Genomic DNA, 27,938 nt, shown 5'->3' on the forward strand with positions numbered 1-27,938 from the left:
ATTCCAGAGGTTTCATCTGACATGGGTTGGCTTTATGGTATGGTCGGGGACGTCTACAGGCAGGCATGGAAGGGGAGACCTGGGGAAACTGACAGGTGTGTGTCTACAAACCCTCTCAACATATCAATGTAAACTCAGCAAAAAAAGAATTGTCCTCCCACTGTCAACTGCGTTTATTTTCAGCAAACTTAACATGTGTAAATATTTGTATGAACATAACAAGATTCAACAACTGAGACATAAACTGAACTAGTTCCACAGACATGTGACTAACATAAATGGAATAATGTGTCCCTGAACAAAGGGGGGGTCAAAATCAAAAGTAACAGTCAGTATCTGGTGTGGCCACCAGCTGCATTAAGTACTGCAGTGCATCTCCTCCTCATGGACTGCACCAGATTTGCCAGTTCTTGCTGTGAGATGTTACCCCACTCTTCCACCAAGGCACCCGCAAGTTCCCAGACATTTCTGGGGGGGAATGGCCCTAGCCCTCACCCTCCGATCCAACAGGTCACAGACATGGTCAATGGGATTGAGATCCGGGCTCTTCGCTGGCCATGGCAGAACACTGACATTCCTGTCTTGCAGGAAACCACGCACAGAACGAGCAGTATGGCTGGTGGCATTGTCATGCTGGAGGGTCATGTCAGGATGAGCCTGCAGGAAGGGTACCACATGAGGGAGGAGGATGTCTTCCCTGTAACGCACAGCGTTGAGATTGCCTGCAATGACAACAAGCTCAGTCCGATGATGCTGTGTCACACTGCCCCAGACCATGATGGATCCTCCACCTCCAAAACGATCCCGCTCCAGAATACAGGCCTCGGTGTAACGCTCATTCCTTCGACGATAAACGCGAATCCGACCATCACCCCTGGCGACTCGTCAGTGAAGAGCACTTTTTGTCAGTCCTGTCTGGTCCAGCGACGGTGGGTTTGTGCCCATAGGCGACGTTGTTGCCGGTGATGTCTGGAGAGGACCTGCCTTACAACAGGCCTACAAGCCCTCAGTCCAGCCTCTCTCAGCCTATTGCGGACAGTCTGAGCACTGATGGAGGGATTGTGCGTTCCTGGTGTAACTCGGGCAGTTGTTGTTGCCATCCTGTACCTGTCCCGCAGGTGTGATGTTCGGATGTACCGATCCTGTGCAGGTGTTGTTACAGGTGGTCTGCCACTGCGAGGACGATCAGCTGTCTGTCCTGTCTCCCTGTAGCACTGTCTTAGGCGTCTCACAGTACGGACAATGCAATTTATTGCCCTGGCCACATCTGCATTCCTCATGCCTCCTTGCAGTAAGGCACCTAAGGCACGTTCACGCAGATGAGCAGGGACCATGGGCATCTTTATTATGGTGTTTTTCAGAGTCAGTAGAAAGGCCTCTTTAGTGTCCTAAGTTTTCATAACTGTGACCTTAATTGCCTACCGTCTGTAAGCTGTTAGTGTCTTAACGACCATTCCACAGGTGCATGTTCATTAATTGTTTATGGTTCATTGAACAAGAATGGGAAACAGTGTTTAAACCCTTTACAATGAAGATCTGTGAAGTTATTTGGATTTTCACAAATTATCTTTGAAAGACAGGGTCCTGAAAAAGGGACGTTTCTTTTTTTGCTGAGTTTATATACACTTGGTGTACAAAACATTATGAACACCTGGTCTTTCCATGACATAGACTGACCAGGTAAATCCAGGTGAAAGCTATGATCCCTTATTGATGTCACTTGTTAAATCCACTTCAATCAGTGTAGATGAAGGGGAGGAGGCAGGTTAAAGAAGGATTTCTAAGCCTTGAGACAATTGAGACATGGATTGTATATGTGTGCCATTCAGAGGGTGAATGGGCAAGACAAAAGATTTGTCTTTGAACGGGGTATGGTAGTAGGTGCCAGGCGCACCGGTTTGTGTCAAGAACTGCAATGCTGCTGGGTTTTTCACGCTCAACAGTTTCCCGTGTGTATCAAGAATGGTCCACCACCCAAAGGACATCCAGCCAACTTGACACAACTGTGGGAAGCATTGGAGTCAACATGGGCCAGCATCCCTGTGGAACGTTTTCGACACCTTGTAGAGTCCATTCCCTGACGAATTGAGGCTGTTCTGAGGGCAAAGGTGGTGCTGCTCAATATTAGAAAGGTATTCTTAATGTTTTGTAAACTCATTGTATATGGTGTGGTATAAGTTACAGACATTTCAGTGTTCCGAACGACCTCCATTCTTGACGTGTTTGAATTTCTGAGGTCTACTCTACTACATTCTGATGTGGAATTTGGAATGTTTCTGCCCTGTAGTTTTTAATATGTTGAGCTGTTCAGTCAGTATTGATGCCTAGTCGCCTGTCTCTTTGTCTGACTGCAGTGAGGCTCCTCTCCGGAGGTGCAGCAGCCTGCCTTCAGGCCTCCAACTGTGGCCGCAGAAAGTGGAACAGGACCCGATCCCAGGGACTCCAGTTGCTGTCTCTAGCCACAGCATCTACAATAAACTAAAGTTTAGATATCATAAGCATTAATATGTTAATTATTTTGTAAAATGTTGGGGTTAACATTCCTTGTCATGATGATGATTCATGAATGTTTAACATAAAGACATGATACAAATTTGTAAATGTATTCAAATAAACATCTATCACTATAAAGAAACCAGCCCAGAATAAACTGATGGCCTACATCAGATTAACTAATATTTGTTTGGAAAAACAATCAGAATAAACAGAAAATATAATAAGTAGCTTATACACACTTCCGAGTCAGAATTATGCACCGTTTTGTTTGCAGAAGACAGATGGCCTGTACAATAAACAACACTGGACTTTTGACCCTCCTTCAACCATGTGACAATATGAGCCAATGGGAAGATTACTGATATTTTGGGTTGCGCAATTACGCAAACTCCATACCGAAGTCCTAGTTTTTACCGCTGACCTTTTACCACTGTTTTTACCTTGGGATTTTGTAGAATTATAGAATTAATAACTTTTGTATATATACTTTTTATTTGGCGAATGCTTTTTAAATATGATCCATGTTGTTGGTTCTTTGGTTGGAGAGACAGATTTTGTGGGTCCTTTCGTGCTACATAACACCCATACGTAACAGTCTACATAACAGTAAATTGATGCCAAGTGAACAGTTATGGAGCGTGGAACTGGATGGAATATTTCTTTTGCAGGTTGTGGCTTCACGAGCATTTATTATGTCGGCGCATTCAGCTGTTTCCTTGAGCAGGCGCCGCACCTCGTTCAAGGCGCATCCAAAATCTCTGGTGCGTCTTCGGGTTCAGTTATCGCTGCGGTCCTCACCATTGGAATGCCTTTAGGTACGTATGCTATGAGTGACTATGTGTAGGCTACATTGCTGAGGCGGAAAGTGCCAATGTCTATTATCACTGTAAAAATTAATATATAAAGTGCATTCGGAAAATATTCAGACAACTTTACGTTTTCCACAAGGCTGTTAGTTACAGCCTTATTCTAAACTGGATTAAATAAATAAAAATCCTCATCAATCTATACATAATACCCCATAATGACAAATCAAAAACAGGTTTTTAGATTTTTTTGCAAATTTATAAAACAGTAAAAACAGAAATACCTTATTTACATAAATATTCAGACCCTTTTGCTATGAGACTCAAAATTGAGCTCAGGTGCATCCTGTTTCCATTGATCATCCTTGAGATGTTTCTACAACTTGATTGGGGTCCACCTGTGGTAAATTCAATTGATTGGACATATAAGGTCCCACAGTTGACAGTGCATGTCAGAGCAAAAACCAAGTAATGAGGTCGAAGGAATTTTCCGTAGAGCTCCCTAGACAGGATTGTGTCGAGGCACAGATCTGGGGAAGGGTACAAAAAAAATTATGCAGCATTGAAGGTCCCCAAGAACACAGTGGCCTCCATCATTCTTACATGGAAGAAGTTTGGAACCACCAAGACTCTTCCTAGAGCTGGCCACCCGGCCAAACTGAGCCATCGGGGGAGAAAGGCCTTGGTCAGGGATGTGACCAAGAACCCGATGGTCACTCTGACAGAGCTCCAGAGTTCCTCTGTGGAGATGAGAGAACCTTCCAGAAGGACAACCATCTCTGCAGCACTCCACCAATTAGGCCTTTATGGTAGAGTGGCCAGACGGAAGCCACTCCTCAGTAAAAGGCACATGACAGCTCGCTTGGAGTTTGCCAAAAGCCACCTAAAGGATTCTTAGACCATAAGAAACAAGAATCTCTGGTCTGATGAAACCAAGATTGAACTCTTTGGCCTGAATGCCAAGCATCACGTCTGGAGGAAACATGGCACCATCCCTACGGTGAAGCATGGTGGTGGCAGCATCATGCTGTGGGGATGTTTTTCAGCAGCAGGGACTGGGAGACTAGTCAGGATCGAGGGAAAGATGAACGGCACAAAGTACAGAGAGGTCCTCCAGAGCGCTCAGAACCTCAGACTGGGGCAAATGTTAACCTTCCAACAGGACAACGACCCTAAGCACACAGCCAACACAACGCAGGAGTGGCTTCGGGACAAGTCTCTGAATGTCCTTGAGTGGCCCAGCCAGAGCCCGGACTTGAACCCGATCAAACATCTCTGGAGAGACCTGAAAATAGCTGTGTAGCGACGCTCCCCATCCAACCTGACAGAGCTTGAGAGGATCTGTAGAGAAGAATGGGAGAAACTCCCCAAATACAGGTGTGCCAAGCTTGTAGCATCATACCCAGGAAGACTTGAGGCTGTAATCGCTGCCAAAGGCACTTCAACAAAGTACTGAGTAAAGGGTCTAAATACTTACTTTTTAAAACCTGTTTTTGCTTTGTCATGGGGTATTGTGTGTAGATTGATGAGGGATTTTTTATTTATTTAATCAATTTTAGAATAAGGCTGTAACGTAACAATGTGGAAAAAGTCAGGGGGTCTGAATACTTTCTGAATACACTGTAAAACATATTTGATGTCATCAATTGATGTTGCCTTAACCTTAGCCTACAGGTAAGTTAAAGGTTGTCCAAATAGCTTACAAATTAGATTTCTCCATTATTGTTAAAGGGGCAATCTGCGATTGGTGAATAAATATTTGGACTTTTAAATGAATGATAAACCCATTGATTAAAGAATATAACTGATAAATGCCTCATGAGCTTAGTTAAACTCTCATACCCCATCATAACCCAGAATATAAGATTGTTTAATTTCATTTTTTGTAAACAATGTAATTGTAAACAAATGTATATCCTCAAAACATGGTTAAACTGTAATTTGATCTCTTGGATGGTCAGTCCTTTTTGTATAAAATATCTTAAAGGTCAACTCCACCACTTTTCAACCTCATTTTCATTATCTCCAGCACAATACAATACCAGTGATAATGAATATGGATGCTGGCTCTGTCAAATAATTTGAAAGTGGTTACATTTCTCCAGCCCCATCCCTCAGCTGTTTACCTAAGATGTTGTTGTTTTATTGTTTGCATTGCAGGTCACCATTTAACCTATTGTGAGACTATTGTATCTCCTCTTAAACCTGTTTAAATAAGCATATGACGTTGTGTAGGAGACAATTAAGCAATAGTGTTGGTCCCTTTACAGAGCGGTACTGTAAGAATTTGATGTCGATGGCCAGAGAGGCCAGGAAGCGTAAACTGGGCCCCCTGCACCCGTCTTTTAACCTGCTGAAGATGGTCCGTGACTCCATGGAGCATGACCTTCCAGCCGATGCCCACCTCCGTGCCTCAGGAAGACTCTGTGTGTCCCTCACCAGAGTGTCCGACGGAAAGAATGTTCTGGTGTCAGAGTTTGACAGTAAAGAGGAACTCATCCAGGTATTCTAATAAGAATATAATATTACTTTTAATATAGCCTATGGGACATGGGATATTCCCTACTGCTCATGAAATATAGATAGATTTAAACGTGCATTTTTTAATTCTACAGGATGGCCATCATGTGGTAACTCACCATGGTTTATGAATAGGTAGTTCAAACGATAAAAAAATGATTGTGTTTATCCCAGGATTTGCTGTGATTAATCGCAAATTAATTGATCACAAATTCAGAATTTGCTCAAATTGAGCTGTAATTTAAAGGGCAATTCTGCCACTTTTCAACATCATATTCATTATCACTGGTATTGTATTGTGCTGGAGATAATGAAAATGAGGTTGAAAAGTGGTGGAGTTGACCTTTTTAAGATATTTTATTCAAAAAGCATTAAGAATATTGTCGTCCTTGATTTTGTCCAAAGTAACGTTAGCAAAATCCAGCCTGGTCTCATAGTAAAAGTAAATCCAGGACACTGAAATGAGTACGATACACTATATATACAAAAGTATGTGGACACCCCTTCAAATTAGTGGATTCGACTATTTCAGCCACACCCGTTGCTGACAGGTGTATAAAATCGAGCACACAGCCATGCAATCTCCATAGACAAACATTGGCAGTAGAATGGCCCGTACTGAAGAGCTTAGTGACTTTCCATGTGGCACCGTCGTAGGATGCCACCTTTCCAACAAGTCAGTTCGTCAAATTTCTGTCCTGCTAGAGCTGCCAATGTCAACTGTAAGTGCTGTTATTGTGAAGTGGAAACATCTAGGAGCAACAATGGCTCAGCCGCAAAGTGGTAGGCCACACAAGCTCACAGAACGGGTCCGATGAGTGCTGAAGCACGTAATGCATAGAAATTGTCTGTCCTCGGTTGCAACACTCACAACCGAGTTCCAAACTGCCTCTGGAAGCAATGTCAGCACAATAACTGTTTGTCGGGAGCGTCAGGAAATGGGTTTCCATGGCCGAGCAGCTTCACACAAGCCTAAGATCACCATATGCAATGCCAAGCGTCGGCTGGAGTGGTGTAAAGCTCGCCGCCATTGGACTCTGGAGTAGTGGAAACACGTTCTCTGGAGTGATGAATCACGCTTCACCATCTGGTAGTCTGACGGATGAATCTGGGTTTGGCGGATGCTAGGAGAACGCTACCTGCCCCAATGCAGAGTGCCAACTAAAGTTTGGTGGAGGAGGAATAATGGTCTGGGGCTGTTTTCCATGGTTCGGGCTAGGCCCCTTAGTTCCAGTGAAGGGAAATCTTAACACTACAACATACAATGACATTCTAGACGTTTCTGTACTTCCAACTTTGTGGCAACAGTTTGGGGAAGGCCCTTTCCTGTTTCAGCATGATAATGCCCCCGTGCACAAAGCAAGGTCCATACAGAAATGGTTTGTTGAGATCGGTGTGGACGAACTTGACTGGCCTGCACAGAGCCCTGACCTCAACCCCATCGAACACCTTTGGGATGAATTGGAATGCCGACTGCGAGCCAGGCCTAATCACCCGACCTCATTAATGCTCTTGTGGCTGAATGGAAGCAAGTCCACGCAGCGATGTTCCAACATCTAGTGGAAAGCCTTCCCAGAAGAGTGGAGGCTGTTATAGCAGCAAGGGGGGGACCAACTCCATATTAGTGGCCATGATTTTGGAATGAGATGTTCGACGAGCACATGTCCACATACTTTTGGCCATGTAGTGTATATATCCTGATTTAAGTTAATTTTGACATTGTCTAATTTTTAGGTTCTCCTATGTAGCTGTTTTTACCCCTTTTACTGTGGCGTGATCCCACCTTCTTACCATGGAGTGGTGAGTAAGCCTAAAGATGTTAGCCTCAGTGGTGGACCTCTACAATTTTTTTGCAGTCTTCTCAGTGGTGTGGGTTGAAATCCCACCGCTGCCACCATGTTTAAATATGCTTTGTGTTATATATTGTCAGTCACAGTAGGCTTACATAGAGTGAATATATTTATGTTTGCTGTGTAACATTGTTATGTGTAACATCAATATTGCTACAGCATCCACAGTCATTTCAACTTGCTTGTATTTCCCGTTTGATTTACCTGATCAGCATTTAGTTTTCAATAGCCCTGCTTATGGGAATTTGTCTCCATTCAGCGCTACGTGGATGGTGCCTTGAGTAACAACATGCCCCATTTTGATCTGAAGAACACCATCATAGTTTGCCCGTTCTCTGGTGAGAGCGACGTCTGTCCCAGGGAAAGTACACTCAACTTCCATGAGTATCACCAGAATAACGCCAGTATCCAGTTTAATACTAACAACTTGCACCGGGTGATCATGTCTTTTTTACCACCAGAGCCAGAGGTGAGTCATTAGCACAACTCAGTCTGATGTCATGAACAGGTTTGGGGTCACCATAGATCAGTTTCCATAGAACAGTTTCCATAGAACAGTTTCCATAGGGCAGAGGTTGGATGTTTGTTTTGTACTACACTATATCCTGAATATGTGGCTTGTTTTGTCCAACACAAATCACCAAGTAATTCATGTGTTACAGGTAATGGCAGAGATGTGCCAGAATGGATACATGGATGCACTAAGATTCTTACGAGAGAACAGTGAGTTCTTCTCCTCTGCTTGCTATTTACATTTCACACTTTAAAAAAAAAAAGCCCATTGAAAATAAACGTCTCCATTTATCGGTGTGACGCAGAGGTGTGGACTCGAGTCACATGACATGGACTCGCGTCTGACTCAAGTCACTCAACTTGATATAAAATAACTTGAGACTTGACTTCGACTTGATAGCCTCAAGACTCGGGACTCGACTTAGACTTGAGACTTATGACTTTAAATTATCTGGCCAGTTTTTGTAACGTTTTGTCACTCATTTTGTGGCACAGAGTCTCCGTGGATTACTCTCCACGCAGCCAGAGACAGTATTGCACTTGCAAAAAAAACAGATTGGCTAGTGAAACGCACACTCTGTCCTCTGATTGGACCAGCAAGCTGTCAATCAACACACATCGGGTTAGCTACAGTGGCGCAGTGAGAAAGTTATGTAACACTATATTGGATCACTGCAATATGGTATCCTACCGCACGGCTGGATACATTCCGAGTAAGAATTTCAGATTAGTCCCGCGTACCGGGTAGTGCTGCGGCTGACTTCCTTAAATAGCTGCCGCCGCACTACACCCATCTCTTCCTTTTCTCTGATCATTCCAGCTTGGTAAAATCCTCTATGTTAGAGTGTAAATGTGTAGAAGTATACATTTTTACATTTTAGTCATTTAGCAGACGCTCTTATCCAGAGTGACTTACAGTAGTGAGTGCATACATTTTCATACTCCATTTATTAATCATTGACCTCATATCAGTCTCATTCTGAACGCCGCAGACTTCTTGAATCTGCACAAACCCGAGTCTAACTGATCATTCCGTACCACAAATTGATATGATTATTTATTTACTACCAAACTAAATGATAACACAGGATACACACACACACACGGTATAGGTTATTGATTAGAAACTTAATACAATGACGACAGGTCCCTAGCAGACTAACGCAATATGACACTTGTTACAACAGATGGAGAGTTAAAGAAAGAGAGAAAGCAAGAGAGGAAGAGAAGCAACACTTGGATACATTTGGGAACTACTCTCACAGTAATCCTAATACCTTGCCCCGAACTGCCAGCCCTTTTGGATAAGAAGTAATGCATGTATTTACATGTTGGAGGTCTTCGTCGTGTATCTCTGTTGGACCCAGGCCTTCGTGGAAAGGGTTCGATTGGGCCTTCTCCTTCATTCTCAGATGTAAGGCTATCTGTCAGCTATTTGCCAAACTGATCTGGCACCTTTGATCCTCACCAAGGAGAGAGTCATGACAACCCCCACGTATATATCGAGATAAGCTATAAACAAATAAGCAAGAAATAAACTATAAACGTGTGTGTGTGAGTTAGAATACCCTGCCCCAAGCAGTTCACACTCCAAGTCTCCTCCTTCACATAGTGTATGAGACTAAGGCTGATACCTCCCGAGTGGCGCAGTGGTCTAAGGCACTACATCGCAGTGCTAGCTGTGCCACTAGAGATCCTGGTTTGAATCCAGGCTCTGTCGTAGCCTGGGAAATAATGTATGCACTCACTAATTGTAAATCGCTCTGGATAAGAGCGTCTGCTAAATGACTAAAATGTAAATGTTATACTGTAGGGCCATAGTAATCTTTACTATTATACAGTATTGCATAGTGTTTACTGTAGACATACAGTAGTACATTACACTGGCTTAATTCTTTTTCCACAAGGAAAAGCTACAGCCATTCATGTCTCCTCTCCTTCATTCAGGTAGTGTATGAGACTAAGGCTGATACTGTAGTTCCCATTCTATTCTATCATGCAGTATTGCACAGAGTATACCCCTCAAACTCAACTCTGGGCCTCGAAGACAGATCCACTGCATTTTTTCATTGTTCCCCTCTAATCAGGGATTTAGACCTGGTATATACTATAGACACAGTAATATTACACTGTTGGCTTCATTCTCCAGTATTGGGCTGAGTTTATGCTAGCCCCACCATAGTGAGATTATACTGTTGGCTTTATTTACATTTACGTCATTTAGCAGACGCTCTTATCCAGAGCGACTTACAGTTAGTGAATACATATATTTTTTATTTTTTTCATACTGGTCCCCCGTGGTAATCGAACCCACAACCCTGGCGTTGCAAACGCCATGCTCTATCAACTGAGCTACATCCCTGCCGGCCATTCCCTCCCCTACCCTGGACAACGCTAGGCCAATTGTGCGCTGCCCATGAGTCTCCCGGTCGCGGCCGGCTGCGACAGAGCCTGGATTCGAACCAGGATCTCTAGTGGCACAGCTAGCACTGCAATGCAGTGCCTTAGACCACTGCGCCACTCAGGAGACTTTATTCTCCGGTATTGGGCTGAGTTTATGCTAGCCCCACCATAGTGAGATTACACTGTTGGCTTCATTCTCTGGTGTTGGGCTGAGTTTATGCTAGCCCCACCATAGTGGGATTACACTGTTGTTTTTTCACAGTTGCTGGGTTGCGATAGTTTTCTGTTACACTATTTTACAGTACAGACAGTAACTATCATAGTTTCCCATGGAAACCCATCTCAGCTCTATTACACTGAGGGTTTCAGTGTATAGCTGGGTTAATTATAGTTCTGTTGCTCTACGTTACAGTACAGACAGTAACTATCCCTTCATTGGAAACTGACAGCTCTATTACACTACTGGGTATACTATAGTGTTCCTGTTGCACTACTTACAGTAGGCTACATACAGTAACTATGCTAGTTTCCAGTGACTATCCTAGTTTCCCCATGGAAACTCACTTTTCAGCTATTACACTGTGATCTGCATTCATGATAGTTTTCTATTGTACTTACAGTTAAGACAGTAACAATTCTAGCTTCCCCTGGAAACTCACATTATAACTCTATTGCACTGCTGTTTTCACACAGTGTGTAGCTGGGTTTACGATAGTTTTCCGTTGTACTACTTTACTGTCAACCTACATCTTAACCTCTCATTCTGGCCAAGGGTTCTGTCTGACAGACACGTTAACCGGACATTAAAGTTGTCCGCATACACCCCTCTCGCTGTTGCGGGTGAACTAGGGGCTTCCCCCAGTGTGTTTTTCCCGGCTAGGGCAATGGACACTTACTTTTCACAGACGCAGGCAATACGAAAGCACTATCAGTTTTCGTTTACTATGGTGAGAGAGTTCTGGGCCAGGGCCTGTCCGACCGGACTCTCACATTGCATTGTGGACACTGTTACTGCAGCCAGACTTTTCCTGTGGTGCCACATTCTACTGGAGGAGTAACTGCCTTACCTGGACGATTGGATAGTCTGCCCCATCCAGGGAACAGGCCACAACGGACATGAGGACCCTCTTGAACCACATTCGAGTTCTGGACCTCACCTTAAACGAGGAGAAGAGTCACCTGACCCCCTCACAGAAGGTGATCTACCTCGGGATGTCCATAGACTCGACTTTCATGAGGGTACGTCTCCCTCAGGTGAGAGTAACCACCTCCTTTTTCCTCCAAACATAACGATGGTCATTATGGCCAAACAGTTCTATTTTTGTTTCATCAGACCAGAGGACATTTCAAGTATGATCTTTGTCCACCTGTGCAGTTGCAAACCGTAGTCTGGCTTTTTTATGGAGGTTTTGGAGCAGTGGCTTCTTCCTTGCTGAGCGGCCTTTCAGGTTATGTCGATATAGGACTCGTTTTACTGTGGATATTGATACTTTTGTACCTGTTTCCTCCAGCATCTTCACAAGGTCCTTTGCTGTTGTTCTGGGATTGATTTGCACTTTTCGCACCAAAGTACGTTCATCTCTCATGACGGCTGCGCGGTCCCATGGTGTTTATACTTGCGTACTATTGTTTGTACAGATGAACGTGGTACCTTCAGGCGTTTGGAAATTGCTCCCAAGGATGAACCAGACTTGTGGAGGTCTACAATTTTCTTTCTGAGGTCTCGGCTGATTTCTTTTGATTTTCCCATGATGTCAAGCAAAGAGGCACTGAGTTTGAAGGTAGGCCTTGAAATACATCCACAGGTACACCTCCAATTCACTCAAATGATATCAATTAGCCTATCAGAAGCTTCTAAAGCCAAGACATCATTTTCTGGAATTTTCCAAGCTGCTTAAAGGCACAGTCAACTTAGTGTATGTAAACTTCTGACCCACTGGAATTGTGATACAGTGAATTATAAGTGAAATAATCTGTCTGTAAACAATTGTTGGCAAAATTACTTGTGTCATGCACAAAGTAGATGTCCTAACTGACTTGCCAAAACTATAGTTTGTTAACAAGAAATTTTTGGAGTGGTTCAAAAATGAGTTTTAATGACTCCAACCTAAGTGTATTTAAACTTCCGACTTCAACTGTGTACCACACCTCCTAGGGCCTTATTGTTTAATCATAGCAGTCAAAACAAGTTAAATCGACATCCACTGATGGAAAATGATGAGTTTAATAAGGGCGATTTATCTTTTCTCTTGCGACATATTCTTAAACTTGCAAGAATTATTATTTTGATGGAAAACCCAATTTTGCTTCTTAGCCTAAGTTGTTAAAATTGACTTAGATATTCCTTCTTAATTCGTTCTATAATGTCATGGAAAAAAGTTTTCATGGATAAATGTGGCAACTCATCTCTTGCTGCGCCCAAAAACAATTGGGGCTAGTTTTCAGGGGTCATTGGGCTAGAAATGTTTGCTAGACATGGCAACACTGCAGCTATTAGAAGAACCAAATGCAGCTCACCAGCTACTGCTGTGAACACAAATCTCTGTTTTTGGACATTATTCCTTTCTGACCTATTTATTCATCACTGTGCGTGAAAACCAGAACTGTAAGTACGGTATTTGTTTCCCCCCTGTTTTACTGAAGAAGTTGTCAATATTTTAAGAATATTTTCGTCATTATTACAGCATTATGTATCGGTTTTTTATGCTAGCTATCTAACATTGTTAGCTACATTTCCACCTGTCATTGTTAGTTTGTTAGTCTGATGTTGCTAGCTGCTAGTATTTTTGTTTGTCGTTGGATTATTATAACAGATGAGAGCTGTATATCTTGTTTTGTTATTGCTAAATGAATGTGCCATATCTTAGTATTGATGCCATTGTATTCATGTTTATTAATATTTTCAGACCACATCTTGTATGGATAAATGGACAGTTAATTGGATAATCACAGCTGAGTGACATGGCACAGAATTGCAAACATTGTTAATCTCCAATCAACATTAAAGAACCCTAAACTGAGGAACGTCTCTCTCACCATCTCTAATAGGAGTTCAATCTCCATAACTTCACCTACTCAATCAGCGTATAAATTCCAGAGGCATTGCCCTCTAATTAAGGCTGTCTGGTAGCCTCAATAAATAAACACATATTTCGTGACCTTGGGACAATAAGGTTCTATCTGCGCGAAGCATAGATCTTAGATATTGAGCGTCACAGTTTTCACATCCCAGATCTCAGAACTGTTTTGTTTGTGAAATCTTCTTTCATAACCAATTAAGGTCCTCACCTTAAAGATACCTAAAGTAGGTTACAGAGTATCAATATTCTGAGACATTTTTTTAGGGGGGTGCAATCGCAGATAGAACCTCATGGCTCTGAATTGTCAATCTGGGTTCAGCCATAAGGTTCTATCTGATACTTCTGAATTAGACATGTTTCTTTTTTGAGAAAACTGTAGCTATTTTAATACATACATGATAGAATAACACTATTTTACCAAGATAGAGTCAGAACACATCATCAAATACGTTAAGAAATGTATTATGATAATCAAATTCATTACTGTCATCACTGAACAACGATGTAAGATTTCTGACAACAAATATTAGAACAAATGTTATGGTTAAACTCAAATATACTAATTGATTAAAAAAATGTTTAAAAACTGTATAATCTTTGTAAATTATATAATAAATAGGACTGGTGGAGTTATGTCACACAAGCAGTAAACAAAAAAATATGGAAATGTCTTCTCTATCCAAAATGACAACCAATTGATTGCAGCATTACAGCAAATATGGAGGAGGCAAGTGGAAAGGGGAGAAGGTAAGGAACTTGTCTGTCGGTTCTGCATTAAAGACAAAATTGGCTAAAGAACATAGTGATAAATAAAAAAGTATACCAGTTTCATTTAAGGGCCAAAAAATTGACAGCTGTACCATACAGGTTGCAAAATATTTGGGAGGAGATTTCTGATGTACCGATTCCATGGCACATGGTTTATGAACTGATACACAAAACGACGCCAGATTCAAAACGTAGAGTTTTTCCATTTAAATTATTATGCAAAATTCTTGCAACCAATAGAATGTTATATATACAGTGGGGAGAACAAGTATTTGATACACTGCCGATTTTGCAGGTTTTCCTACTTACAAAACATGTAGAGGTCTGTAATTTATATAATAGGTACACTTCAACTGTGAGAGACGGAATCTAAAACAAAAATCCAGAAAATCACATTGTATGATTTTTAAGTAATTAATTTGCATTTTATTGCATGACATAAGTATTTGATCACCTACCAACCAGTAAGAATTCCGGCTCTCACAGACCTGTTAGTTTTTCTTTAAGAAGCCCTCCTGTTCTCCACTCATTACCTGTATTAACTGCACCTGTTTGAACTCGTTACCTGTATAAAAGACACCTGTCCACACACTCAATCAAACAGACTCCAACCTCTCCACAATGGCCAAGACCAGAGAGCTGTGTGTCACGGGGGTCTATGTCGTCCAAGTATGACCAAGGCGCAGCGTGTCCAAGAAACATGACTTTATTGTAGAATAAACGACAAAACAAAACAAGAACCGTAACGTCCTCAGTACACCGACTGAACTAGGAACAAAAACCCACAAAACCAACAAGAAAACATACAGATTAAATATGGCTCCCAATCAGAGATAACGAGCCGACAGCTGACACTCGTTACCTCCGATTGGGAGTCATAGACCAAACCTAGAAATGAACCCAACAGAAAGGCAAACCTAGAAATACACCCAACAGAACTACCAACATCGAAATACACCCAAAATACCCAACAACACAAAATACACCCTGGCTCAAATATCAAAGTCCATGGAGCCAGAGTGTCACAGTACCCCCCCCTAAAGGTGCGAACTCCGGGCGCACCAGCATACAGTCTAGGGGAGGGTCTGGGTGGGCGTCTGTCCATGGTGGCGGCTCTGGCCCAGGTCGTGGTCCCCACCCCCACCTTAGTCACTATCCGCTTCCGTAGCCCCCTCCACATGACCACCCCCAACTAAACCCCACTGGATTAAGGGGCGGCACCGGACTAAGGGGCAGCACCGGACTAAGGGGCAGCACCGGACTAAGGGACAGTACCTGACTAAGGGGCAGCACCGGCCTGAGGGGCAGCACCCGGACTGAATGGCGGATCCTGGCTGGCTGGCTCTGGCGGATCCTGGCTGGACGGCTCTGGCGGATCCTGGCTGGACGGCTCTGGCGGATCCTGGCTGGCGGAAGGCTCTGGCTGATCCTGTCTGGCGGAAGGCTCTGGCTGATTCTGTCTGGCGGAAGGCTCTGGCTGATCCTGTCTGGCGGAAGGCTCTGGCTGATCCTGTCTGGCGGAAGGCTCTGGCTGATCCTGTCTGGCGGAAGGCTCTGGCTGATCCTGTCTGGCGGAAGGCTCTGGCTGATCCTGTCTGGCGGAAGGCTCTGGCTGATCCTGTCTGGCGGAAGGCTCTGGCTGATCCTGTCTGGCGGAAGGCTCTGGCTGCTCCTGTCTGGCGGAGAGCTCTAGCGGCTCCGGTCTGGCGGACGGCTCCTGAAGGCTCATGGCAGACGGGCGGCTTTGCAGGCTCAGTACAGACGGGCAGTTCCTGCGGCGCTTGGCAGACGGACAGTTCAGGACGGCGTTGGGCAGACGGGCAGTTCAGACGGCGTTGGGCAGACGGACAGTTCAGGCCCCGTTGGGCAGACGGCAGACTCTGGCCGTCTGAGGCGCATCGTAGGCCTGGTGCGTGGTGCCGGAACAGGAGGTACCGGGCTGAGGACACGCATCTCAGGGCTAGTGCGGGGAGAAGCAACAGGGCATGCTGGACCCTGGGGACGCACCGTAGGCCTGAGGCGTGGTGCCGGAACTGGAGGTACCGGGCTGAGGACACGCATCTCAGGGCTAGTGCGGAGAGAAGCAACAGGGCATGCTGGACCCTGGGGACGCACCGTAGGCCTGATGCGTGGTGCCGGAACTGGAGGTACCGGGCTGAGGACACGCATCTCAGGGCTAGTGCGGAGAGCAACAACAGGACGCACAGGACTCTGGGGACACACAGGAGGCTTGGTGCGTGGTGTATGCACTGGTGGTAAAGGGCTGGAGACACGCACCATAGAGCCAGTGCGTGGAGGAGACACAGGGCTCTGAAGACGCACTGGAAACCTGGTGCGTGGTGTAGGTACTGGTGGTACTGGGCTGGAGCGAGGAGGTGGTACTGGAAATACCCGGACCGTGCAGGCGTACTGGCTCCCTTGAGCACTGAGCCTGCCCAACCTTCCCTGGGTTGATGCTCCCCGTCGCCCGACCAGTACGGGGAGGTGTAATAACCCGCACCGGCCTATGTGGGCGAACCGGGAACACCATGCGCAAGGCTGGTGCCATGTACGCCGGCCCGAGGAGACGCACTGGTGACCAGCTGCGTGGGACCGGCTTCATGACATCCGGCTCAACACTCACTCTAGCCCGGCCGATACGTGGAGCTGGACTGTACCGAACCGGGCTATGCCTGCGTACAGGAGACACCATGCGCTCAACTGCGTAACACGGTGTCTGCCCGTACTCTCGCTCTCCACGGTCAGTCCAGGGAGTAGGCGCAGGTCTCCTACCTGACTTCGCCACACTCCCTCTTAGCCCCCCAAGAAATTCTTGGGTAGTACCCACAGGCTTCCAGTCTTGCCTCCGTGCTGCCTCCTCATATCGCGCCTCTCGGCTTTAGCTGCCTCCAGCTCTTCACGAGGACGGCGATATTCTCCCGGTTGTGCCCAAGGCCCCTTACCATCCAGAATCTCCTCCCATGTCCATGAATCCTTTATGGGTGGATATAAATCCTGTGTAGGTGGATCCTGTTGCCGCTTGACACGCCGCTTGGTCCTTTTATGGTGGGTTTTTCTGTCACGGGGGTCTATGTCGTCCAAGTATGACCAAGGCGCAGCGTGTCCAAGAAACATGACTTTATTGTAGAATAAACGACAAAACAAAACAAGAACCGTAACGTCCTCAGTACACCGACTGAACTAGGAACAAAAACCCACAAAACCAACAAGAAAACATACAGATTAAATATGGCTCCCAATCAGAGATAACGAGCCGACAGCTGACACTCGTTACCTCCGATTGGGAGTCATAGACCAAACCTAGAAATGAACCCAACAGAAAGGCAAACCTAGAAATACACCCAACAGAACTACCAACATCGAAATACACCCAAAATACCCAACAACACAAAATACACCCTGGCTCAAATATCAAAGTCCATGGAGCCAGAGTGTCACACTGTGTAAGGACATCAGGGATAAAATTGTAGACCTGCACAAGGCTGGGATGGGCTACAGGACAATAGGCAAGCAGCTTGGTGAGAAGGCAACAACTGTTGGCGCAATTATTAGAAAATGGAAGAAGTTCAAGATGACGGTCAATCACCCTCGGTCTGGGGCTCCATGCAAGATCTCACCTCGTGGGGCATCAATGATCATGAGGAAGGTGAGGGATCAGCCCAGAACTACACGGCACCGTGAAGCATGGAGGTGGAAACATCATTCTTTGGGGATGCTTTTCTGCAAAGGGGACAGGACGACTGCACTGTATTGAGGGGAGGATGGATGGGGCCATGTATCGCGAGATCTTGGCCAACAACCTCCTTCCCTCAGTAAGAGCATTGAAGATAGGTCGTGGCTGGGTCTTCCAGCATGACAACGACCTGAAACACACAGCCAGGGCAACTAAGGAGTGGCTCCATAAGAAGCATCTCAAGGTCCTGGAGTGGCCTAGCCAGTCTCCAGACCTGAACCCAATAGAAAATCTTTGGAGGGAGCTGAAAGTCCTTATTGCCCAGCGACAGCCCCGAAACCTGAAGGATCTGGAGAAGGTCTGTATGGAGGAGTGGGCCAAAATCCCTGCTGCAGTGTGTGCAAACCTGGTCAAGACCTACAGGAAACGTATGATCTCTGTAATTGCAAACAAAGGTTTCTGTACCAAATATTAAGTTCTGCTTTTCTGATGTATCAAATACTTATGTCATGCAATAAAATGCTAATCATACAATGTGATTTTCTGGATTTTTGTTTTAGATTCCGTCTCTCACAGTTGAAGTGTACCTATGATAAAAATTACAGACCTCTACATGCTTTGTAAGTAGGAAAACCTGCAAAATCGGCAGTGTATCAAATACTTGTTCTCCCCACTGTATATATATGGGGGATACAACCATCCCAGCTCTGCAGATTTTGCTGCGAAGATACAGAATCATTAGATCACTTGTTTTTGTACTGCCCATATGTAGCTTGTATTCGGTCGCAGGTTCAGGAATGGCTGAAAAAATTCAACCTTTACTTGGAGCTAACTCTGCAAATAGCACTGCTGGGTGATTTGATAAGTTATAGTCAATCGATCAATAATGTAATTAAAAAAAAATTAAAATAATAAAAAATTAGCAAAGGTGTTTATCTTTCATTTACAATCTGTAGAAACTATGAGAAGAGAAAGGTTGATAACTTTTGTGAAACATCACAGCACAGTAGAAATATATATGGCAGCTAGAAATCAAAACTGGATAGTCTTCAGAGATAGATGGGAGGGGCTGAGGGTAGCTGAAGGCGGGGACTAAAAACAAACAATAGATAACTAATGTAAAATGTAGTGTCTGTGAAATGTATGTAGTATGTACATTTATAAGCTGGAAGTGGAAGCCTAAGTATTGTTGTCCATTAGTTTAGGAGGGGTGGTAGGGTTAGGGGAAAATAATAAAGAAGGAAAATATATATTTAAAAATAAAAAATAATTTAAAAATACATGTTCTGATAGGTCCGTCTGTATTTGTTCAGGCTTGTGATTGGATTGCAGATAGAACCTTACAGCACCAAGTTCAAATGGGTTGATGCAGATATAACTTTCTAGTTTTTCACTGAAAATTTACTTTTTCAAAGATCTAACTTCACAGACATATAAGGAACCATCTAAAGATCTATTATGTGACAGACTCATTTTTGACAGAAATGTCAGATAGAACCTTATGGTCCCAAGGTCTCGATTTGTAGTTGAACAAGTCATTTCATGTATAGATTTTTTTTTACTTGACTTGAAAAAACTTGAGATTCAACTTCACTTGCTCTTAGAATGCACGACTTGGACTTGACTCAAGACTCGACCCGTTCTACTTGAGACTCGACTTGAGACCCAGACCTTGCGACTTGAGACTTGCTTGTGACTCGAATAATAGTGACTTGGTCCCACCTCTGGTGTGATGTATGTTTTTTACAGACCTCCTCCGATCTGAGAGCCCCCCTGCCGGTGTGATGATTGAAACAGACTGTCCCGCAGCCTCTTGCTATGAGATGGTGAATGAAACAGCCTCTTGCTGTGAGAGAACAGAAGCCACTGCTGAAGAGACTGAGTCCACTAAGACCCTGCTACGTTGGAGGCTCAACCACCCGCGCAAACACCACTGGTGGCTGGATGTACACAGCATTGAAAACCTACCAGTCTCCATTAAAAAAGGTAACCAAATCTTACAAACTTTTGTGAAGCAGATTGTGAAAGATCCAGCTGTTTAACATTTGTTGATATCAATACAGGACTCTGATTTGAATCTATTGTGGGAAAACATTGTAGCCTTCTGTTTTCATGTTATATATATATATATATAGTGGGGAGAACAAGTATTTGATACACTGCCGATTTTGCAGGTTTTCCTACTTACAAAGCATGTAGAGGTCTGTAATTTTTTATCATAGGTTAACTTCAACTGTGAGAGACGGAATCTAAAACAAAAATCCAGAAATTCACATTGTATGATTTTTCAGTAATTAATTTGCATTTTATTGCATGAAATAAGTATTTGATCACCTACCAACCAGTAAGAATTCCGGCTCTCACAGACCTGTTAGTGTTTCTTTAAGAAGCCCTCCTGTTCTCCACTCATTACCTGTATTAACTGCACCTGTTTGAACTCAACCTGTATAAAAGTCACCTGCCCACACACTCAATCACACAGACTCCAACCTCTCCACAATGGCCAAGACCAGAGCCTTAATCATGAAGTTTCTTCAAGTGCAGTCGCAAAAACCATCAAGCGCTATGATGAAACTGGCTCTCATGAGGACCGCCACAGGAATGGAAGACCCAGAGTTACCTCTGCTGCAGAGGATAAGTTCATTGGAGTTACCAGCCTCAGAAATTGCAGCCCAAATAAATTCTTCACAGAGTTCAAGTAACAGACACATCTCAACATCAACTGTTCAGAGGAGACTGCGTGAATCAGGCCTTCATGGTCGAATTGCTGCAAAGAAACTGCTACTATAGGACACCAATAAGAAGAAGATACTTTCTTGGGCCAAGACACACGAGCAATGGACATTAGACAGGTGGAAATGTGTCCTTTGGTCTGGAGTCCAAATTTGAGATTTTTGGTTCTAACTGCCTTGTCTTTGTAAGACGTGGTGTGGGTGAACGGATGATCTCCGCATGTGTATTTCCCACCGAAAAGCATGGAGGAGGAGGTGTTATGGTGTGGGGGTGCTTTGCTGGTGACACTCTCAGTGATTTTATTTCGAATTCAAGGCACACTTAACCAGCATGGCTACCACAGCATTCTGCAGCGATACGCCATCCCATCTGGTTTGCGCTTAGTGGGACTATCATTTGTTTTGCAACAGGACAATGAACGAACACACCTCCAGGCTGTGTAAGGGCTATTTTACCAAGAAGGAGAGTGATGGAGTGCTGCAACAGATGACCTGGCCTCCACAATCACCCGACCTCAACCCAATTGAGATAGTTTGGGATGAGTCGGACCGCAGAGTGAAGGAAAAGCAGCCAACAAGTGCTCAGTATGTGGGAACTCCTTCAAGACTGTTGGAAAAGCATTCCAGGTGAAGCTGGTTTTATATTTATTTTTATTTCACCTTTATTTAACCAGGTAAGCCAGTTGAGAACAAGTTCTCATTTACAACTGCGACCTGGCCAAGATAAAGCAAAGCAGTGCGATTAAAAACAACAACAACACAGAGTTACATATGAGATCAACAAAACGTACTGTCAATAACACAATAGAAAATCTATATACAGTGTTTGCAAATGTAATTGGTTATGGAGGTAAGGCAATAAATAGGCCATAGTGCAAAATAATTACAATTTAGTATTAACACTGGAATGATAGATGTGCAGAAGATGATGTGCAAATAGAGATACTGGGGTGTAAATTAGCAAAATAAAAAACAATATGGGGATGAGGTAGTTGGGTGGGTGTCACGGATTCTGCCGTGGCTGCCCCTCCTCCTTGCTCGGGCAGGCTTTGGCGTTCGTCGTCACCGGAATACTAGCTACTGCCGATCTATGTTCTATGTTTCTATGTTCTACCTGTTGTTGTCTGATTGTCACACACCTGTTTCCCATCATGTAATTACTCCTTCCCTATTTAACCTGGTGGCTCCCATTGTGTTTTGTGTGTGTTTGTTATTTCGTTTTGTGTGTCGTTTGGTAAGCGGGTTTGCTCCTCCCTGTGTGGAGGTATTTTGTATTTGTTTCTTTACTTATCAGTAAAGTACGTTTTCATTGAGTTCTGTGTCCTGCGCCTGACTTCGACCCACCGCATTACACTGACACTCGTGACAGTGGGCTAATTACAGATGGGCTGTGTACAGGTGCAGTGATCGGTAAGCTGCTCTGACAACTGATGCTTAAAGTTAGTGAGGGAGATAAGATTCTCCAGCTTTAGAGATTTTTGCAGTTCGTTCCAGTCATTGGCAGCAGAGAACTGGAAGGAATGGCGGCCAAAGGATGAAAATGTATGCACTCACTAACTGTAAGTCGCTCTGGATAAGAGTGTCTGCTAAATGACAAAAAAAAAGAAGAAAAAAAAGGTGTTGGCTTTGGGGATGGCCAGTGAGATATACCTGCTGGAGCGCATACTACGGGTGGGTGTTGCTATGGTGACCAATGAGCTAAGATAAGGCGGGGATTTGCCTAGCAGTGATTAATAGATGACCAAGAGCCAGTGGGTTCGGCGACGAATATGTAGTGAGGGCCAGCCAACGAGAGCATACAGGTCACAATGGTGGGTAGTATATGGGGCTTTGGTGACAAAACGGATGGCACTGTGATAGACTACATCCAATTTGCTGAGTAGAGTGTTGGAGGCTATTTTGTAAATGACATCGCCGAAGTCAAGGATCAGTAGGATAGTCAGTTTTACGAGGGCATGTTTGGCAGCATGAGTGTAGGAGGCTTTGTTGCGAAATAGGAAGCCAATTCTAGATTTAACTTTGGATTGGAGATGCTTAATGTGAGTCTGGAAGGAGAGTTTACGGTCTAACCAGACACCTAGGTATTTGTAGTTGTCTACATAATTCTAAGTCAGACCCGCCGAGAGTAGTGATTCTAGTCGGGCGGGCGGGTGCAAGCAGTGTTCGATTGAAGAGCATGCATTTAGTTTTACTAGCGTTTAAGAGCAGTTGGAGGCTACGGAAGGAGTGCTGTATGGCATTGAAGCTCATTTGGAGGTTTGTTAACACAGTGTCCAATGAAGGGCCAGATGTATACAAATGGTGTCGTCTGCGTAGAGGTGGATCTGAGAGTCACCAGCAGCAAGAGCGACATCATTGATATACACAGAGAATAGAGTCGGCCCGAGAATTGAACACTGTGGCTCCCCCATAGAGACTGCCAGAGGTCCAGACAACAGGCCCTCCGATTTGACACATTGAAGTCTATCTGAGAAGTAGTTGGTGAACCAGGCGAGGCAGTCATTTGAGAAACCAAGGCTATTTAGTCTGCCAATAAGAATGCGGTGATTGACGGAGTCGAAAGCCTTGGCCAGGTCGATGAAGACGGCTGCACAGTACTGTCTTTTATCGATTGCGGTTATAATATCGTTTAGGACTTTGAACGTGACTGAGGTGCACCCATGACCAGCTCGGAAACCAGATTGCATAGCGGAGAAGGTATGGTGGGATTCGAAATGGTCGGTGATCTGTTTGTTAACTTGGCTTTCAAATACTTTCGAAAGGCAGGGCAGGATGGATACAGGTCTGTAACAGTTTGGATCTAGAGTGTCACCCCCTTTGAAGAGGGGGATGACCGTGGCAGCTTTCCAATCTCTGGGGATCTCAGACGATACGAAAGAGAGGTTGAACAGGCTAGTAATAGGGGTTGCGACAATTTCGGCGGCTAATTTTAGAAAGAAAAGGTCCAGATTGTCTAGCCCAGCTGATTTGTAGGGGTCCAGATTTTGCAGCTCTTTCAGAACATCAGCTACAGTGGGGAAAAAAAGTATTTAGTCAGCCACCAATTGTGCAAGTTCTCCCACTTAAAAAGATGAGAGAGGCCTGTAATTTTCATCATAGGTACACGTCAACTATGACAGACAAATTGAGGAAAAAAAATCCAGAAAATCACATTGTAGGATTTTTAATGAATTTATTTGCAAATTATGGTGGAAAATAAGTATTTGGTCACCTACAAACAAGCAAGATTTCTGGCTCTCACAGACCTGTAACTTCTTCTTTAAGAGGCTCCTCTGTCCTCCACTCGTTACCTGTATTAGTGGCACCTGTTTGAACTTGTTATCAGTATAAAATACACCTGTCCACAACCTCAAACAGTCACACTCTAAACTCCACTATGGCCAATACCAAAGAGCTGTCAAAGGACACCAGAAACAAAATTGTAGACCTGCACCAGGCTGGGAAGACTGAATCTGCAATAGGTAAGCAGCTTGGTTTGAAGAAATCAACTGTGGGAGCAATTATTAGGAAATGGAAGACATACAAGACCACTGATAATCTCCCTCGATCTGGGGCTCCACGCAAGATCTCACCCCGTGGGGTCAAAATGATCACAAGAACGGTGCACAAAAATCCTAGAACCACACGGGGGGACCTAGTGAATGACCTGCAGAGAGCTGGGACCAAAGTAACAAAGCCTACCATCAGTAACACACTACGTCGCCAGGGACTCAAATCCTGCAGTGCCAGACGTGTCCCCCTGCTTAAGCCAGTACATGTCCAGGCCCGTCTGAAGTTTGCTAGAGTGCATTTGGATGATCCAGAAGAGGATTGGGAGAATGTCATATGGTCAGATGAAACCAAAATAGAACTTTTTGGTAAAAACTCAACTCGTCGTGTTTGGAGGACAAAGAATGCTGAGTTGCATCCAAAGAACACCATACCTACTGTGAAGCATGGGGGTGGAAACATCATGCTTTGGGGCTGTTTTTCTGCAAAGGGACCAGAACGACTGATCCGTGTAAAGGAAATAATAAATGGGGCCACGTATCGTGAGATTTTGAGTGAAAACCTCCTTCCATCAGCAAGGGCATTGAAGATGAAACGTGGCTGGGTCTTTCAGCATGACAATGATCCCAAACACACCGCCCGGGCAACGAAGGAGTGGCTTCGTAAGAAGCATTTCAAGGTCCTGGAGTGGCCTAGCCAGTCTCCAGATCTCAACCCCATAGAAAATCTTTGGAGGGAGTTGAAAGTCTGTGTTGCCCAGCGACAGCCCCAAAACATCACTGCTCTAGAGGAGATCTGCATGGAGGAATGGGCCAAAATACCAGCAACAGTGTGTGAAAACCTTGTGAAGACTTACAGAAAACGTTTGACCTGTGTCATTGCCAACAAAGGGTATATAACAAAGTATTGAGAAACTTTTGTTATTGACCAAATACTTATTTTCCACCATAATTTGCAAATAAATTCATTAAAAATCCTACAATGTGATTTTCCTGATTTGTTTTTCTAATTTTGTCTGTCATAGTTGACGTGTACCTATGTCGAAAATTACAGGCCTCTCTCATCTTTTTAAGTGGGAGAACTTGCACAATTGGTGGCTGACTAAATACTTTTTTTCCCCACTGTATCTGAATTTGTGTGAAGGAGAAGCGGGGGGGGGCATGGGCAAGTTGCAGCAGAGGGTGCAGAGCTGGTGGCCGGGGTAGGGATAGCCAGGTGGAAAGCATGGCCAGCCGTAGCAAAATGCTTGTTGAAATTATATTTTTCTTTCATTGAAGGTTACCAATATCTCTCCCTCTTTCTCGCTCTCGCTCTTCACTCTCTCTCTCACTCTCTCTCTCTCGCTCTCTCACTCTGTCTTCCTCTGTAATTTCACTTCCTGAATTGAAAAGGAATTTACCCCGACACTTGTCTGGTATCCATAGTAATGCCTTTCGTGTGTGTGTGTGTCTGTGTGGTAGTGTTGTGTGAGGCGTGCAGGGAGAGACATGCAGGCAGTCTGTTTTCCCAGGTGACTGAGCTGCTTCCAGTACGTGTGGCCTCCTACATGTTCCTCCCAGTGGAGGTAGCATTCTCCATTGCTAAGAGGTGAGTGACATACAGTTAGGAGTTTGAGTTAGGAAGTATACTGTATATATACAGTGGGGGAAAAAAGTATTTAGTCAGCCACCAATTGTGCAAGTTCTCCCACTTAAAAAGATGAGAGATGCCTGTAATTTTCATCATAGGTACACGTCAACTATGACAGACAAATTGAGGGAAAAAAATCCAGAAAATCACATCGTAGGATTTTAATGAATTTATTTGCAAATTATGGTGGAAAATAAGTATTTGGTCACCTACAAACAAGCAAGATTTCTGGCTCTCACAGACCTGTAACTTCTTCTTTAAGAGGCTCCTCTGTCCTCCACTCGTTACCTGTATTAATGGCACCTGTTTGAACTTGTTATCAGTATAAAAGACACCTGTCCACAACCTCAAACAGTCACACTCCAAACTCCACTATGGCCAAGACCAAAGAGCTGTCAAAGGACACCAGAAACAAAATTGTAGACCTGCACCAGGCTGGGAAGACTGAATCTGCAATAGGTAAGCAGCTTGGTTTGAAGAAATCAACTGTGGGAGCAATTATTAGGAAATGGAAGACATACAAGACCACTGATAATCTCCCTCGATCTGGGGCTCCACGCAAGATCTCACCCCTTGGGGTCAAAATGATCACAAGAACGGTGAGCAAAAATCCCAGAACCACACGGGGGGACCTAGTGAATGACCTGCAGAGAGCTGGGACCAAAGTAACAAAGCCTACCATCAGTAACACACTACGCCGCCAGGGACTCAAATCCTGCAGTGCCAGACGTGTCCCCCTGCTTAAGCCAGTACATGTCCAGGCCCGTCTGAAGTGCATTTGGATGATCCAGAAGAGGATTGGGAGAATTTCATATGGTCAGATGAAACCAAAATATAACTTTTTGGTAAAAACTCAACTCGTCATGTTTGGAGGACAAAGAATGCTGAGTTGCATCCAAAGAACACCATACCTACTGTGAAGCATGGGGGTGGAAACATCATGCTTTGGGGCTGTTTTTTCTGCAAAGGGACCAGGACGACTGATCCGTGTAAAGGAAAGAATGAATGGGGCCATGTATCGTGAGATTTTGAGTGAAAACCTCCTTCCATCAGCAAGGGCATTGAAGATGAAATGTGGCTGAGTCTTTCAGCATGACAATGATCCCAAACACACCGCCCGGGCAACGAAGGAGTGGCTTCGTAAGAAGCATTTCAAGGTCCTGGAGTGGCCTAGCCAGTCTCCAGATCTCAACCCCATAGAAAATCTTTGGAGGGAGTTGAAAGTCTGTGTTGCCCAGCGACAGCCTCAAAACATCACTGCTCTAGAGGAGATCTGCATGGAGGAATGGGCCAAAATACCAGAAACAGTGTGTGAAAACCTTGTGAAGACTTACAGAAAACGTTTGACCTGTGTCATTGCCAACAAAGGGTATATAACAAAGTATTGAGAAACTTTTGTTATTGACCAAATACTTATTTTCCACCATCATTTGCAAATAAATTCATTAAAAATCCTACAATGTGATTTTCTGGATTATTTTTTCTCATTTTGCCTGTCATAGTTGACGTGTACCTATGATGAAAATTACAGGCCTCTCTCATCTTTTTAAGTGGGAGAACTTGCACAATTGGTGGCTGACTAAATACTTTTTTTCCCCACTGTACACTGCCAGTCAAAAGTTTGGGCACACCTACTCATTCAAGGGTTTTTCTTTATTTTTGTTTTACATTTTGGATTAATCAGACATTTCCATATATTTTTGTTAGCTGAATGTGTGACATAACTCCACCAGTCCTATTTATGATATAATTTACAAAGATTATATCGTTTTTATTTATTTTTATCCAAAAATAATGTTTTCTTTATCAATTAGTTTATTTGAGTTTAACCATAATATTTCTTTTAATATTTGTTCTGTCTTTTCTGGTGGATTAAACTGAAATTGCAACCAACTTTCTATGGCTTGTTTTAAAAATAGCAATATTTTGGAGATTATTTCATTTTCAAATAACTGAAAGTGAGAGGTTGTAATCTGAAT

At 44.0% G+C, this 27,938-nt stretch overlaps 1 protein-coding gene across 2 annotated transcripts in view; it reads left to right on the forward strand.

Moving 5' to 3' along the window:
- The first annotated feature begins 2,101 nt into the window (after positions 1–2,101).
- Positions 2,102–27,938, forward strand: part of LOC121540821 (patatin-like phospholipase domain-containing protein 2) — a 32,141-nt gene continuing 6,304 nt past the window's right edge. The window contains exons 1-7 of one of the 2 annotated variants that reach the window (XM_041849938.2): positions 2,104–3,311; positions 5,573–5,805; positions 7,557–7,622; positions 7,932–8,141; positions 8,335–8,395; positions 19,859–20,095; positions 25,791–25,917. In XM_041849938.2, coding sequence (XP_041705872.1) covers positions 3,128–3,311; positions 5,573–5,805; positions 7,557–7,622; positions 7,932–8,141; positions 8,335–8,395; positions 19,859–20,095; positions 25,791–25,917 — 1,118 coding nt within the window. In that variant the 5' untranslated portion in view covers positions 2,104–3,127. Of the gene's footprint in view, positions 3,312–5,572; positions 5,806–7,556; positions 7,623–7,931; positions 8,142–8,334; positions 8,396–19,858; positions 20,096–25,790; positions 25,918–27,938 lie in introns of both variants that reach the window. The other variant, XR_005995552.2, reaches the window with a different exon arrangement.

The sequence above is a fragment of the Coregonus clupeaformis genome, chromosome 26 (genome assembly GCF_020615455.1).
Source record: "Coregonus clupeaformis isolate EN_2021a chromosome 26, ASM2061545v1, whole genome shotgun sequence".
Lineage (NCBI taxonomy): Eukaryota > Metazoa > Chordata > Actinopteri > Salmoniformes > Salmonidae > Coregonus > Coregonus clupeaformis.